The sequence below is a fragment of the Sinocyclocheilus rhinocerous genome, unplaced genomic scaffold (genome assembly GCF_001515625.1).
Source record: "Sinocyclocheilus rhinocerous isolate Xijiao unplaced genomic scaffold, SAMN03320098_v1.1 scaffold3387, whole genome shotgun sequence".
Classification (NCBI taxonomy): Eukaryota; Metazoa; Chordata; class Actinopteri; order Cypriniformes; family Cyprinidae; genus Sinocyclocheilus; species Sinocyclocheilus rhinocerous.
Window position 1 is genome coordinate 60,153 of NW_015666563.1, and position 18,373 is coordinate 78,525.

Sequence of the window (18,373 nt, forward strand, 5' to 3'; positions counted from 1 at the left end):
ACGTGTGATTCATGAAACATTCGTATGCCGCTAATCTCATCGTACGAATGATCGCACGTTGATAAATGTGGCGGCAGAAAACAATCGTCATTTGAATATCACGCCCCTAAAAACACCCTGGTTTAGAAGCCTCGCCCCTAGAGTTTACGACACGGAGAAACGAAACCCGGCCAAAAAGAGAAAGTAATCTCGTGAAAGAGAAATTGATCTTACTCCAAAAACACCCATTAACCTTTTAATTGCAAACAATTATGCTACATTAATTTATGTAATTTATATGTATATTAAAATACTCGTAAATATAAACAGCCTATTTAGTTCCCGTCACTCAACAACAAATATTTTAAATTTAACGGTATTCAGAACAGAACAAGAATGAAAAATAAGTAGTTATAAAATAGAGGACCTTTTAAAATAAACAGTGTAACTTTTATGTTGGTTGACTGCATTTTAGTTTGATGATGAATGGCTGAAATGTCAGGCAACGGTAGAACTAATGTTGTTTGTGTGTGCGTGAGGCGCCTGTGCGATATAGCCTATTATATATTTTGTGTGATCCTATTTATTTTATTCCTTTTATAGACTTCATTTCTGTTTTTCTCCTTTCACAGAAGCGCTGCAGGTGCATTATGCGACAATTGAATCCTCATGGTCTTGTTCACGCTGCTATTTGCGCATTTATAAAGCTAAAGCCCTGTACAAAACAACAACAAACAAACAAAAAAACATCCTAATCTTACTGGTTAACGATTGACTAATGAGCTTCGTTTGACGGTTAGGACAATAAAAATTAACAAAATGCTGTCATTCTACAATTCTCCACCGTATTTACTATGCTGCGCGCAAGTTCAGGTAACTTAAAAACTTGCGTACACGAGCTGAGACCAGACGTGAGATTTGATCGTAGCCACCGCTCACGTCCATATTGATAAATTTCAAGTTTTTCGTTGAAATGACCGTACGCCCAATTTTCTGTCGTACGTTCGTTTCGTAAATGAGGCCCAGTACCTGCATTAAAACATACAATACAAATGTTTTTAAGATGATGGTTTATTTATGCTTTTCCACACAATATATCTTGCTTAATCACTATTTTAAAGGCATTGTATTTCATTTTTTGACTGAACTAAAGCATAAAAATACCATAATATATTTGCAGATTTTTAGGAAACATGCTAAGTTCACATATTTGTTTCTTCAACAAACAATGCTACAGTCAGTTATTCTGCCAGACGCAAAAATTGGAAGTGACCTGATGGCCTACACAATACAACACATTGAAAGCACTATAAGCCTCAATTTCATACCACTTTTGAGAAGTACAGTGACCGTACCATGGTACAATGATGGTATTACCATATCTCTCAATATATACACTACCAAAGAATTGTTACTTCACATAATAACACAGTACTAGCAAAAAGTCTATTGTAATACTAAGCTCCTTCTTTGTTAGTTGTATGAAGGCAGACTTGTAATAGCTGAACATTCATAAAATATTACTATCTTCAGGTTTTTAATACATGCATCAAATCATGCTAACAGTGACAACTTTATAAGGAATCATTTAAATCATAAATACACAGTAGTAACAGTGTTTTGATGTACACCTACATAATGAATTGTTGCCGTATTCATATACTACGGTATTTACTTGGTATTCTAAGATACTTTAAATAATAAATGGCAGGGCAAACATGCACTTTTAGGTACTTTTTAGGTATTAAGGCACTCTTGTAATGGCTAAACGTTCATAAAACATTACTATCTTCAGGTATTTATTATATCCATCAAAACATGCTAACAGCAAAAACCTTATAAGGACTAGTTTAAATCCTAAATAACCAAGTAGCAGATTTTAGCAAAATATATTCCAAACAAGATTTGTCCTGTCTAAACGCAAACACATTTCCAAACACACACACACAAGCATAAATAAGTCAGTAGCATATTTTAGCCTCGTTGGTACCTAGACCAAATACCAGGGTATTTTTGGTTCTTGTCTAAAGTGATATAGGATGACTTACCTTGGCTGCTCCGATCTGCTCTTTCCGGAATCTCTCCAAGGGTGTGATCAGAACATCATCAGCATTCTGTATCTGTGTCAAGCACAGACACAAGGTATTTCATGAGAAAACAGTCTTCATTAAACTACATCAACTTCTGTGAGGTTCACAGCTTGAATTAAAGTTAGAAGGCACATGTAACATTAACGCCAAAAGCTGAGAATTTTAACAAGCTCACTTTTATGAGCAAATTTGTGGTGCGAGTTTACATTTCTGCTTGTGAGAACATTCACACCAACACTTCAGGAGAGCAGTAATGATTAGTGTGATAAAACTTCATTCATCAGTATTCATTTAATGAGAATTCCAGAGCACACTGCTGCAGTACACTCCACGACTATTAAAATTAGGAAAATTAGCAATAATATGAACACTGTGAATTTGAGCAAAGGGTTTTTTTGTTTTAAACAGGCCATGAAACACACCGACGTTGTCAGAGCCGAGAGAAATATGGCCCTCAACAAGCAGAGAAGGAGTTTTACGTCCACAGATACAGTATGAAATATGTCTCTATATCTCTATATCATGCGCTCAAAAAGCCCCTCACAGCACACTGACAGAGATAGCAGGAGACTATGTCAGTTACAGCATCAGTCTGTGCGTGTGTTTGTTCGCCTACACTGTTCCAGATCCCAGGGTGTTCTGGGTGTTTGCTAGGCAGACGTATAATAATTACAGATAATGCTTAAAGTAACCTTTATACACTCTAAAAAATGCTGGGTTAAATATAACCCAGCGCTGGGTTAAAAAGGGACAAACCCAGCTATTGGGTTGTTTTAAACCCAAGAATAAACATTCCTTGACACAGTTTGCACAGGTATCACGAAAGGCATCTATTGTGCATGTGTCATAACCAGAATATTTGTGAAAGCCAGAAGCAGCTTTAACTGTACAGAACCTTAAACTGCATGCATGCATTTTAAGATTGTTCATGTTGTGCCCAAGAACAACTGAGAGCAGGATCCTAATTCTATAAAGGTCAACGGTGCCTCTGCACATGGTTGATGAATTATGTCTATGATTGGCTTTCCTGTAGTGCTTTTTGTTGCACAGCTGAATCAGCCTGCTTCTGAACATGCTATTCATTCCTACAGGCATGTCATGGAGGGGGTGGAGAGTGCTGTCCATGATGTTGTCCAGCAGCTTGGACATCATTCTCCTCTCCTCTACAACCTCCAGATGCTTCTGTTCCTCTCCAGTGAAAAAGTCTGCTTTCTTGATGAGCTTGTTCATCTCCAACATTACTCCCAGAGCCCTAGCTCACTACAGTGTAGAACAAGGCAGTCACATCAACAGACTGAAAGAACATGTGCAGCTACATACACCTGAGAAAAACCTGAGATTTCATTGCTCTGGCCCTTTTTAAAAAGATGAAGAGTCTCAGTGTTTTTTATCCAGTCTGCTGTCAATGTGAACCCCAAGGTTTCAAACCAGGGCTCTATGATATGATATTATATTAAACTGTTCCAGTCCTTGATTCTGATTGAAAAATAAGCAATCAAATAAACATAGCTTTAGAAAGAAATATTTATTTGACTCAGCATATAATTTATTACACCTAAACTTATAGGCTACAGTTGCCATGATTTTTTATCAGCTGCTGAATTTGAATTAGTATTTACAGACCGTTTATTGCAGCTCGGAGATAGCATGAATGCATTTACACTGCAACTTTAAATGCCATAAATAATGCAGTGAGATTATTAATGGGTTTTAAATGGACAGTTCACCCATAAATGAAAGTTCTGTGTTGCACGGAGATGCACAACAGTTCTGCTGTGGCTTTATAAATAATATTTTCGTTGGCAAAGTTGAGCAAAAACAGACAACAATACTGTGTCTAAAATAATTGACTAACTTCTTATTAAATAAACTCTTGTATAAAATGTATATCACATTTGCATTCATGCCATTCAGGACAAAAACAGCACTCGTTGCTCATGTGATATTGCTTAACTATATGGTATGATATAAATTTGAAACAAAAACCCATACAGGGGCATTTTTGCCCCAATATCTTGAACTTCACTCTATAGGCTACATCATGCAGTGATTTCTTACCCTGCATCATAACATTATAAATACAAAAAGATATCCTAATATAGCAATACAGAATGGATGAATATTATATTATATTATATTACAATGTTTAAATGCAAAAAAAAAAAAAAAGAAATAAGTTAAAGTCCGCGTGAACTGGAAGTTGAACTTCATTTCAGTATAGTGATGTATTTCCAACTGAAACAGAATATTGAATAGACGGCAGGGTTTTATTTTAGCGCTCCTCCTCTCCATCTCTCACTCATAGCAAACTAATGGTTGGAGGAGCGTGGATAAGCATATTCTGCCCAAGCCATGCCATGGCCCAAGCATCAAACTGACGTCATCAGAGCAGGAATGCCATTCCAGAGCGGAAGCAAATGTTGAGATTTTGATTAAAGATTACCAAGACAAACAATTTTTTTCAGTCGATTAACTTGCATGGATTAATTGCTCACCTCAAGACTAACAATGTACGCTAACAAACTAAACAGAGTCAATTTTGATTGCATGAAGACTTGTAAAAAATATATGTAAACTAAGGAAACCAGAATATATAAGCTACATCAAAGCAGCAAATATACCATGTATTTATGTCATGTCTTTTTAATGCCAATTAAATACCGCTCACACAATTTTCCTTCAAGTACATTTCTGCAGTGCATTGCAACTGCCATTGAGATGAATATGAATGCAAACAGATATTTCTCTCTCCACGTATTATAAACCTCCTTGCCCAAAACATGCAAACATTCCAGGTCAGGATGCACATCTGCGTATGTGGAGCAGACCTGCCGTGGCGGTGTGACATGACACTCGGTTTGATTAACAGAGTCATTCCGCGCCGTGAGGGTGTGTGATAAAGCTATAACACAGCACATAATACCTGGTCTAATTTTAGAGAGACCTTTCTCCTCCACCCTCTCTGGAGAGCGTCTCTCTCTACCCATAAATCAAAAAAGAATTGTTTTCATTGTCTCTAAAACCCCCTGAAACACACGGTCACCCTCACCTTTGCCTGACAAAGGCACACAAACCTCATCTACATCCGAACGCTCGGTGATTAGCCGCAAACCCCAAACCCTGCACGGCTTCTATCAGTTTCTCATTTCAGTCCTTTGTTTTGTTTCAATTCAGAAAGCACTGCTTCATTGGTATTCAAAAACGGCCCCCCTAAGCCTTGAATGGAGAATTTCGAAAGCGTAACTTTATCAAGGAATTACTGGTTAGATTAATATTCCGACACGAGAGAAGAACTGCGATGCGAGCGTCATCCCTACGGCTAGTGGAGACGATAAACGCTAAATGCGGCTAACTGGAAAGTAACTCAATAACTACTCCAATTTCCAGCTCATTCCTTGATTATTATTTTATGACCAATGAATAAAGCACGTGTATTCGAAACTCTGAACAATCCGTAGGGCACAAACAGTATCTTCCCTTAGATCTGAAAGGGATCCGATCTATATGATTTTAATGCACGAGTTGAATCAGGACACCTTGGCTGCACTTTATTAGCCGTTTGGAGTGGAAAGTCTTCACGGCTGATTTCATACCGTCTTAACTTCCCTGGCTGTAGAGCAAAACATCCTGCGCTGCAGTGCTCAGACACTGTGACTAATCTGAATCTGAATGACTTGATATCAACAGTGAAGGTTTTCATTGCATTTTTTTCCTCTGTAGTTGTGGAGGCAGTTCTCAGGACACTTGACCTTTGGAATTCATTTCGGGATGAGCTGCCGTAATCATCCTTATCTGGAATGGCCTGTCTTGACGGGGCCTTTGAAGAGAGTCTCACCTCTAGGGATCACATGTCACCGGAGACATACCAGGGACATAAAAAAAAGGCTTAAATCCAAAAACCAATTGCTTTATCATGCGGTAAGTTTATGTAAAACATACACGCAAAAAGCTGGAGTAAATAGATTTTACATTTCACTCCTTGGAACTGTTTAACACCCCAAGAGACGTCATGCCACGAGGCCTAAATACAATGCTAAAAGATGTGAAAAGCATAAAAAAAAAAAAAAAATCTAAAGCATAAGCACAAAGGAAAACAGTGTGTCTGTGAATAAATATAGATACTTTATCGCTTTTTGTCATATTATTGTGAGTAGTATGGTTAAAATAAACATATGTTAAAAAAAAAAGAAAAAAAAAGATTTGGAACATATACATTTCAAAGTACATAGTACTTTAAGATATACATGCAAATGTGTGTGGAAAAAGAACTAACTCAGTTCCTACTTTTTTCTTGCATATAAACAGAAATACATATAAAAAGTATTCAGAAAATAACCGAAAATGAAATATTCAATAATTAACACTCAAAAAAAATTTGAGATGTATATCAACAATTAAACTGCACATAAACACCACTAGATATGAGAGTTCAGAGACATCTACAATTATAAATTTTAATGAAACACTAAAGAAATCAGTCTGTTTTTTAAAAGCACTGAAAAATATATGAAAGTTGTTAGCAATCAAAACTTTTACTTAATCATATGATAGACTCATCAGCTCTTTCAAGTTACTCATAAAAACTTTTCATAAGAGATCAAAGCAAATGCCTGCAAGGAACAAAAGCACCTGGTTCATCCCGGGCATCTGAGAACAGTCGGCAGTGATCTATATACGACTCTAATTGGCGGCAGTGAGGTTGACTGCAACAATTTGCTTTGAGCTGAAAACCGAATGTCTGCTGAATTCATTTGGATGGCGTTCAACAGATCTCGCAGCACGCATGCCACCGGTGAACCTAAAGAGAGAAGGAAATCCATTTCGGCTCTGCAGCGTTACCCATAAGCCATTTCACCAGCAAGGTACATCTCATTTCTATGATGAACTCGTATTGATTTTTCATGACAGCATTTTCTCAATTAAGACATCAATTAAGTTGTGCTTATGCTAAGCGCGCTCTCAGCGAGACACAAATCTCACCGACCCGTTCTGCCTCATTATTCATCAAAGAACTAGGGATACACCGAAATGAAAATTCTTGGTCGAAGCCGAAACCGAACAAAATTAAACACTGGGCCGAAGGCCGAATACCGAACACGGTTTTTCGAGTTTTTCCCCCCCATGTATTTTGCCAATTTTTTTCACCAATGCACAAATTGAATAGCCAAAATGTGCTTTTTACCATTTTGTCTTGCTTTTCAAAGAAAAAAATCAATTATAAACAACAATTAAAAAATATTTAACACTGAACATTTTTTAACATTCTAGCAGACATTATACCAATAAAGCACAATTTAACTTAAAATTAATAAGTTAGTAAAATTATATATTTTTTTGGCCATAGACCCCCTTCTTGAATCAGGCATGTCTTTTTTACTATACAAATAAAAGCAGCCTTTGCTGAGCAGAAGAGCCGTCTTTTAAAACATTAGAAAATATTACAGATCCCGATTTGAACACTTGTGTGAATGTTATAATAAATGTATGAACAAAGCTGTTGAAATTATTATCATTATTATTGTCTTACTTTTTATTTTAGTTTACAGAACAACAGTAAAATTACAATACTAACATTTATGACTGTTGATGGAGTTCTTGCTTTTTCTCAACTTTTATTTTGGCGGAAACGCACAGGAAGACCTCAGCGCTTTTTTTGTTGTTAACAACAGATTTATAAATGAGTCTCATTACGAATATGTCGCACGTATTGCATTGTCATGTGCCTTATAAAAAAATCATAAAAATGTTACAGAGCAACTGACGAGTAACACTGTTTCAGCGCAGATTTTACTCGTGCTTTGGACTTTGAACCCTGGCTAACAAGCATATAGCACCGCAAGCTCGTCCAGCGCTGTCAGAATACATGCAATTCATGCGTGTATTAGAAAACATAACGTTCTGCAGTTTATTTACTAATTGTTTAAGGCCATTTCGCGATTTCAATCATCATACAGTAACCAGCAACAATCAGCCCTTCCTCTTCTCATCGGAGACATGACTTGCAGTACTAAACAGTCTCTCGCTGTCGGTGCTTGTAATGATTTTTGCGTCTTTCTCGGACAGTTTAAATCAGGGGTGTCAAACTCATTTTCACTGAGGGCCACTTCAACATTATGGCTGCCATCAAAAGGCCAGTTGTAACTGTAAGACTGTACAAATGTTACTACTCCATAACATATTGTTAAATAACTGTCTCTTTATTTTATTATTACTTATTTAAGTTACAAATATTGCATATGCATTTGCATAGATGTAAAAATATATGTTATTGCTCTGTGTTATTTTAACATAAATCCTTTTAATTTATCACTATCAGGTTAAGAAATCCAAATTACTCCATAAATCAAAGTAAATAAAGGCAAGTATCATCAAACACAGGTCATTACATTAACATTGTTAAAAACTTTTTTGTTACATTTATGGTACAACAAATAATTGTGAGCTGCTAAGAACGTGTGACAGATAGGGCATTTAAAAAAAACAAACGAGTCCGGTCTCATGAAAGTGCGTATAGCACGATTTTCTGTTTCTATTTGGCATGCGATTTTTACGCAGAAATTGACTTTGGCGTGCATGATACGCACGTGTTTGGCGTGCATATGATACACAATCAATGCTTGTAGTAGAAAAAAAGAAGTGGTGGTACTCAACCCCACTCCCCCACCCAAAAATAAATAAATACAAACTAAAGTACTAAAAAAAGTACTTTTAATTTTCATAATTTGCAATGAATGTATATAGCGCCAAAATAAATAAATAAATTCATTAATAACTGTTTGCAATTCAATTCACATTTATTTGTGTAGCACTTTTCATGAAACACTGTTGCGAAACAGCTTCACAGAAAATGAACATTTGTACATTACATTTAGTACAGCACTTTTAATAAAAAAGTTGAACAAGTCAATCTGCAATACCAAACAGGAACACAGGGGGACGCCAAAAGACCACTAAATCAGCTACCTTGACCTGACTGATCCAGATTTACTAAACCACTGACTACTGCGTAATCTAAAACACCTTCAGCCAGCATCCAGTATAAAACACTCGTGCTTTTAAGCCAAATAGCTTGCTGATTTTTTATTTTTTTTACAGGTTGCTTTTATTAAACTCAGGAGAGAAGATAATTTTTGAGCACATGCATATAATGTCTGATCGATAGAAAGCGTGTCCATTTTCTGTGAGAGTGAATGAATGGGAATCCACCTGCAAGCAGAGAGATTTGCGCTCGCGCATTTGATGCGCTCTCGCATAGGCAATATGCGCTCTGGACATTTGTCATTAAAATAACTCAATAGAAACCGCCTCAAACGATTTTTTAAAACGAGAAGAAAGTCGTGTCTGAAAGCTGCAATCGATTTTTTAATTCGTTAAATGAATGGAGAATATTGTGTTTTTCCATTTCCGTCAGTGGGGCTCTAGCACTAGTCTAGGTCTGCACTTATTCCTTCGAGCCATCCACGCAGTCGTCATCAACGGAAAAACCCCACACCCCTAATCCTAACCATTGCTTATCATATGCACACCAAAGTCAATTTATGCGTATAAATAGAACGCCAAATAGAAACAGAAACTTGTGGTATTGATACGCACTTTCATAATTTACGATATAAAGCTGCATAGATTTTTATTTTAAGACAATCATATGCTCTCGCGGGCCACATAAAATGATATGGGTCTTGAGTTTGACACATGTGGTTTAAATGCTTCCACACTGCTGACATGTTTGTTGCATTGCGCCTCTCACTCTACGTTGGTTGCTTTTTGATTGCGTCACGTAATTGTTCGGTCTTTTCGCTTATTCGGTCGAACACCGAAATAGCTTTTTTTGCTATTTTCGGCCGAATAATTTCAGGTTACTGAACATTCGGTGCATCCCTACAAAGAACCCTAAAAAAACATTTTATCATGATTTTCACAAAAATATTAAACAGTAAGAATTTTTTTTTCAACAATGTCATACAAGAGCCATTATTCATAATTGAGTACCAATAATAATTAAGAATTAAATCAGAATATTATAATTATTTCTGATGCATCATAAGACTGGAGTAATGGCCGCTGAAAAATTCAGTGTTGCATTACAAGAATAAATGAGATTTTTCAATATCTTAACAGTTCTTTTAAACTGTAGTAATACTTCACAATATTACTGTTTTATTGTATTTTTAATCAAATAAATGCAGCCTTGCTGAGCATGAGACTGTTTATTTTCTTTAGCTGTGAGAGGCATGTGGTGTATTTTCTTCAAAGACACATTTGTCTTAGTTACAGTAAACTCAAATAAACCTCACTGCACTCTGGTTCTAGCTGTGCGGCAGTGATTTTGTCTCGAGTCCTGGAGTCACAGTAGAGTACAGTCCGTGTGCGTCTCACATAAATGCCCTCTTGAGTCCCATTAACAAACTCTGTAAACCTTGGAAACAATCCCTTCTTTTCTGTCTCTCTACCCTCCCTGTCTTCACGCTCGATGTGACATTCCATAAGACTGGCCTCAGCACACTGCGTGGCCAGACTGCACAACGCAATCACAGCGAGGATAAACAAAAGCACTAGGAGATTGGACAACTCACCACATCTAGCCTAAACCAGGTCATGGTTTGCATGAACTTCGAATTAGCACTTTACTGGAATTTTGGTGGTCGATCTCATTTTCCCCCATGACAATTAAGCATATTTTCCATCTCAAATTCTCCTTGCTCTAAAATTTAAAATTAAATAAAGATGATTTAAACTATAAATTAGGAGAGACAATTTTTCAACCACAAACAAGCAAGAGCTAGATACTTAACATATACTCAGTAAACTTCTCTCTGCATTTCATGTAGTGAAGAATATTTAAATAAATAAATAAATACATCAAATACTATATATATATATATATATATATATATATATATACAAACACCTGCACCATTGTTAAAATTTTTGGAATCTAACATTTTTTTTTTTTTTTTTTTTTTTCTCTTATGCTAACCAAAGCTGCATTTATTTATTTATAAAAAATACAGTAAAAACAGTAAGACTGTGAACTATTATTAGAATTTTAAGTAACTGATTTCTATTTTTAAATATTTTAACCAAACTATTTTTATTTGATTGTTTGATGATTATAAAGTCCAAAAGAACAGCATTTATTTGAAATATGAATCTTTTATAAAAATCTTGTCACAATGAATCAATTTAATGCATCCTAGCTGAATAAAATTATTAATTTCTTTTAAAAAATTGATTTTAAATATCACAGTTTTATAGAAGCACAATAATATGACAAATATTAGCAGCAAAAAACTGTTTTCAACATTGATAATAATAAGAACTGCTTCTTGAGCGACAAACAGGGCCGGATTTACGCATAGGCATTCTAGGCAAGTACCTATGCTTGCTCGTCCGGGGGGGCCCAAACACAATGAAGAGATATATAATATTTTTGTTATACTATGGGATATCTACAACAGTAAAAGAACCAAAACCCCCGAATACATTGAGCAAATAAATATAACAAACAATAGGGTAAAAAATGACAAACTATTTCCATGTTTTCCACCTTTTTTATGTACAGAAATCACGCTTTTTTTCTCCCGTTCTCTCAGTCGCACACACAGTAGGCCTACAGACACGCACTCGCGCACACATGCAGAGACGTGTCGCTTGTTGCCAGCGATGCCCCGCTAATTTATCAATAAAATAGTTTTGCAGCTGAAAAGCTACATGACATTTCTCAGTAGCGAGGTTCATATATATATATATATATATATATATATACAGTATATATATATACAAACACCTGCACCATTGTTAAAATTTTTGGAATCTAACATTTTTTTTTAAAGTTTTTTAAGTTTCTTATGCTAACCAAAGCTGCATTTATTTATTTATAAAAAATACAGTAAAAACAGTAAGACTGTGAACTATTATTAGAATTTTAAGTAACTGATTTCTATTTTTAAATATTTTAACCAAACTATTTTTATTTGATTGTTTGATGATTATAAAGTCCAAAAGAACAGCATTTATTTGAAATATGAATCTTTTATAAAAATCTTGTCACAATGAATCAATTTAATGCATCCTAGCTGAATAAAATTATTAATTTCTTTTAAAAAATTGATTTTAAATATCACAGTTTTATAGAAGCACAATAATATGACAAATATTAGCAGCAAAAAACTGTTTTCAACATTGATAATAATAAGAACTGCTTCTTGAGCGACAAACAGGGCCGGATTTACGCATAGGCATTCTAGGCACGTACCTATGCTTGCTCGTCCAGGGGGGGCCCAAACACAATGAAGAGATATATAATATTTTTGTTATACTATGGGATATCTACAACAGTAAAAGAACCAAAACCCCCGAATACATTGAGCAAATAAATATAACAAACAATAGGGTAAAAAATGACAAACTATTTCCATGTTTTCCACCTTTTTTATGTACAGAAATCACGCTTTTTTTCTCCCGTTCTCTCAGTCGCACACACAGTAGGCCTACAGACACGCACTCGCGCACACATGCAGAGACGTGTCGCTTGTTGCCAGCGATGCCCCGCTAATTTATCAATAAAATAGTTTTGCAGCTGAAAAGCTACATGACATTTCTCAGTAGCGAGGTTCTTGAAGCAGTTCAACTTAAAGACTCGCTATTAGTAGACGCTGCTGCTGAACACTGCTGAGAGACGCACAGACGCAGGCGCTTAATCTCTCTCTCTCTCTCTCTCTCTCTCTCTCTAATAGACTGCATTAACTGCATTAGCCTGTATATCAATGGCGCAAGCCTCTGTTATTAGCTCTAAAATTACGTTTTGGAATTTGCAAAGGAAGGTTTATGAGGTGCATAAGAAATTAGCTCAACACACACAAGGTTTTAGGACAGAAACATGACAAAAGTCTTAAAATAAATCATCTGAACAATGTCTTGAGGTGTGGTTGTATAGGCCGTTAAAATTATTAGAGAAATAATGCACTCTCGAAGTGGTAATGTGGCCACGATGCCGGAGCCTATTAATGGAATGTCTTTCTCTATTCTCAAACAAATTAAGAACTCTTTGAACGCAAGCGCTTATTGCGATAGAAAACACTGTAATGGTTTCCATTAATAACGAAATATTTTTGTTTGCTGGGGTGGTAATATTTTATATTAATAGGGAAGGGGGGCCCAAAAATGTGTTTTGCCTATGTCACGATAAGAGGTAAATCCGGCCCAGGCGACAAATCAGCATATAAGAATGATTTCTGAAGGATCATGTGACACTGAAGACTGGAGTAATGATGCTGAAAATCCAGCTTTACAATTTCAGAAATATATTACATTTTAAAATATATTTTATATATTAAAAAAGATAAATAATTTTAAATTGTCATAATGTTTCACAATATCTCTTACTGCATTTATAAAATAAATGCAGCCTCGGTCAGCATAAGATACTTCTTTAAAAAAAATTCAGATTCTAAAGTTGAGATTCACTTAATGCACTTGATGAAAATAACATTCTAATGATAGATAGATAGATAGATAGTTAGATACTACTAAAAATACTTTAATTTCTCTTTAATTTCTTTATTTTTCTTTTGATCCTGATTTGAAATATGGCACCTTTTCATCCGATTTACTCCAGCACAACTTTAGCACGTGGCTGCACTCACTGGAACTCAGATGAACTTCTATATAGCTGCACGTCAAACCTAAGCTCACGAAAAAAGTGCCTTTGAATGCAAATCGCGTCAAATTGAAGCTTAATGTGAGAGTGTAATAAGCTGTGTGGTTTAGGGCAGAATGTAAGCATAAACTCAAGATTACATGAATGAACACAGCTGAGAGTCTGTCTTCCTAATAGCCTTAATGTAAGACGGGATGTAAAAGCGTGCTTTGAGCCGTCTAAATCACAAAACAAGCTAAGAGGAACAGTGTCAAGCAAGTGAGGAAATTACTAAACAGGGTGCAGGCTGAAGATAACCACACCTGGCTAGACTGACAAAAAGGGAACCGAATTTCACTGCTTTCACAACATTATGGGCTCTGAGGACAGATTTGTTCTGGAACAGCTTCAAGAGGATTTCCCTAAAGGATATGATCACCTTTAAAAAAGCACCACAACATCAGGCCCCTGGCCTCTGAATGCCATCAGAACTCAGCGGCCTTGAACAATCTCCAACCACGCAGAGCACAAAACGCTTTCTCTCTTTCATACACACACAAGCTTTCCATCTCTCTTTCTGCTGAGAAGGCTTGCTGTCTCACACCGGGGGGAATTAAACCAGACTTCTCTTTAAAACGGTGGAATTTGATAAGTCTGTGCTCCGCAATAACACACTTGGGTGGCTGATGCACACACACACACACATGGATACCGATTTCTTCTGTGGCTTTGAGCCAAGCAAACCATCATGACGGTAATAAAACCTTCATGCCGGTCTAGCGTCAATAACCCAACTTCACCGTTCCAAAAACTTCCTTGAATTAGTACTGGCACCAAAATATATATTTCTGTTAATAAACCACTAAAACAGGAAGTGACACTAATTTGATACACATGTATCTGTGAGGCAGTGAGCGAAAGCAGCTTCTTATCGCTAGGTGTCTTTTCTATTTTGGGTTGTTGATTGACTCCAGATGTGACTAGGGGACGTGGGGGGTTGGGGGGGCCGAGGATTTTGTTTCAATTTCTCGTCTGTGAAAGCAGACGCTCGCAACGCCGCCGAGGAAATGTGATCTGGAATGCTGGGTTTGCTTTGAGTTTATTTGTGAATTCCCTCAACCATCCATTCATTCTAGATTTCATTCATATCATGTCAAAAACGAATTTGGGAGTAGTGTTACAGTGCTACAACGGTGCTAGTGGTTGCCAGGGTGTTACTATGCAATTGCCAAAGTGTTCTAAACGGTTTAGCATAATGATATGGGGTTGCTTTGATGTTTTGGTGGGATGTGAGTGCATGCTTTTTTTTGTTTGATAGGGTTTTCTAGCTGGACAGTTGCGAGGGCATTGCTATGTGGTTTCTAGGGTGTTCTGGGTTGTTGCTAGGCTGTTCTGGATGGTTACTAAAGACCAATGATATATTCACTGCAAAGTTCCCTTTTTGGTAGTTTCGTCACTCCAGTGTACTCATGTTTTTTACTCGTGTCTGGACTGAATGATGAAATGAACCTCAAAAGACTTCCACGTCAAAGAAGGTGGAGCTCCAGAGCTCACCGTAGATTATCGTGCTATAGAATGTTCTGGGTGGCTGGTAAGATGTTGCTAGATGATTTCAAAGGAGTTCTGGGTGCTCCCTAATGTGGTGCTATGCTTTTGCTAGAATGTTCTGGGAGGTTGTAAAGATGCCACTAATTGGTTACTAAGGTGGTGTTATGCTTTTTCTACGGTGCTCTGGGTGGCTGCTAAGACGTTGTAAGGTGGTTTCAAGGAAGTTTCCCAAAAGCATCGTTAGATATGGTTGCAAGTTCTGTTGAACTCTATTGGTAATGAAGGAACTTGCGGCCATAGTTGCTTTTGGGAAATGCACCCTTGGGTGGTTGTTAAGGCATTACAAGTTTGGTCTAGGTCAGTGATCCTCAAATCTGGCTCGCAAGATCCACTTTGCTGCAGAGTTTAGCTCCAACCCTAATCAAACAAACCTACCTAAGACATTGATTAGCAAACTCAGGTTTTTGATTAGGGTTAGAGCTAAACTCTGCAGGAAAGTGGATCTCGCGAGCCATATTTGAGGATCACTGGTCTAGGTGGTTATTAAGATGTTTCTAGGTGGTTGATATGGCACTGACAGGTGGTTTCTGAGGGTTTCAGGGGCCAGTTGCATAAACATAGCCACTATGTTAAGACTGTAGGTGCGTCCCAAATCGCGTACTTATGCACTATTCTAGTTTACTACTACTACTAGTTTTGTAGTATAAATAGTGTGAGTAGTGCGTTCACACTGACAATTCCAAAAATAAAAAGTGCACTTTAAATACCCGGATGATGCACTTAAATAACCGAAAAAACGAAGTGTGGAATGTTGGACACTTCATGCACTCAACTGTCGCAGCTTTAATTATGTAGTGAAGGGGGAGGGGCTATCAGACTCTGATTATGAATGACAAAATAACCTTATATAATTCATACACTACATGGTTGAGTACATAGTGCTTAAGTACATAGTGCATGAGTGCATAGTGTATAGTGCGTCATTTGGGACACAGCTTGTGTCTTAAGAACTAGTTTGTCCAACTAGCAGTTAGTCAGGAGGTAATCAGTCTTACTTTTCAGATTCAAATGAGACCAATCTACCTTTTTCTAACTGAATTAAAAAAGTTACAACCAGTCTTGAATAAAAAAAACAGATGACTACATTTTTAAGACTAGTCTAAGCAGTTTATATATCCGGCCACTGGGTGGTTGATTAAATTTTGCTAGATACTGTAGCTTCTATGCTGTTCTGGGGTGCGTTTCAAAAGCATCGTTAGCTAACTATGGTCGTTAGTTTCATTGAACCTTCATTCCATTTGACCCTCTAACTCTAGCACTCTCTATTCTAATTCTATTTTATATATTTGTTGACTTGACCCTCTAACACTTGCACTCTCTATTCATTTTCTAACTGCTTGTTTTCTTTAAAAAAAAGGCCTCTAACACTAGCTTTCACTATTCTTTTTATGCGTATCGCATTGGCCTCAATTACGGAGATGCACATTCCTATTGTATGTATGGTGCAGAGGTGAAAAGAGGTCAAAGAAGGTGAAGCTGGTGATCTGTTTTGAACCACTGTAACAAACTCTGATTTGGCCAGATTTAGTTTGAAATGACATTACACTTCTTTGATTTCACATTACGTTTTTTGGGCCCTTAGGGATTTTCTGGCCACTAGTTCAATGTAAATGATGATTATACTTCGGACAGTTATGATTATGTGTTTAGAGAGCTGTCTTTATGTATTTGCGCATGTCAGAGGTGCAGACCTTTGGTACAGATGTGATTTGTTGAATTGAAGACTGACAGCTTAAAATCTGAAACGGCATTTAGCATTCTGATCTCCACGAGACGGAAATACTAATGAAGACATGGACAGATAATCACAATTCATCTCTCATTGGCACATGTCAGTAGGTCAGCATTATTGACAGCATTACTGCATCACAAGGGCCTGGCATCAATCCCACTCGACTGAAGAGAACTGACGTTTGCATGAATATACGGCTGCCTAGGATTCAGTCTGACAGCCGAGTGCTCTCTGTTCCATGACTGATTGGGCTCAGGAGATAAAAAGCACAATAGCAACTCTACCATGGAAAATATTTGGAAAATCTCCTTCCTCCCTTTACTCATATTCCTCTGTTAAAAAATGTATGACACAAGGTGTTGCTAGATGGAGAAATGAGAGCTCTTGAAATCTCCTTTTCTTAGGTTGTGCTTTAATCACAAAAATATCCTCCAAAAAAGCGCACAGCAGCCATTGCGTCCTATTAAAAAGGCCGTCTTGCAGGCCAAGGTGATGAAACACTAAGCTGCAGACAGCATGAAAAAGAATGTGAATAAAGTGGAAAGTTTCATTGACTTCTAGCTACATTCCATGTGGTTTCTCATTAACTACGGCTGGCCCTGGATTACGGGATGTCTGCTTAAGCGGTGAGCGAAGTCAATCGCCGAAAACAAAGAATGGACAGGAGCAGCGAGCCGCACAACGTAAACAAAGATAATGGCTCTGTTTCAAAACCTAGCCTGGCTGTCTACCGCCTACGTACAGCTGCCTTCAACATCAGCATCCTAACTGAAATGTAACCTCAAAAAGATTTGCAATGCTCAACCTAGGCAGCAACTCACAAAGGTTTTGGCGCAAAATAAGATTATAATAGATGTTTAACCAAGAGATCTAAATATATCTTCAATATTAAGAATATAAACTTCAAAACTTAATATATATACTGTATATATATATATATATATATATATATATATTTATCAAAACATCCTAAAGCATAACATATCCTGAGTCACGTATTTGTTTTTGCAGGGTCCCAAATCATTTCACATGCTTTTGTGTGACTGTACCTTTAAACCTCCCCATTTGATCTCCATTTAACCTCATTGCTGTCTAGGATAAAGATAATAAAGATATCTCATTTGAGATATTTTCTGTCCTGTGGGCTTCCTCCCAACTAAATCTTCTGAGTTTCTTCTTTGCGGCAAACTATGCATGAAGACTGCTAAAAAGAGATTCGATGTTTAAGATGAAGGAGAGGAAAATGAAATCAAATCCACTGAGGCTGCTATCCTCAAAAGTGTTTTGTTCTCAATAAAACTAATGTGTCTGACTGTGTGAGACCGC

The 18,373-nt window shown here is 36.9% G+C and overlaps 1 protein-coding gene across 1 annotated transcript in view; it reads right to left on the reverse strand.

Annotated features, from left to right (window-relative positions):
* Positions 1 to 18,373, reverse strand: part of arhgap42b (Rho GTPase activating protein 42b) — a 104,799-nt gene that overhangs the window by 47,326 nt on the left and 39,100 nt on the right. The window contains exon 4 of the mRNA XM_016544196.1: positions 2,028 to 2,099. Coding sequence (XP_016399682.1) covers positions 2,028 to 2,099 — 72 coding nt within the window. The remainder of the gene's footprint in view (positions 1 to 2,027; positions 2,100 to 18,373) is intronic.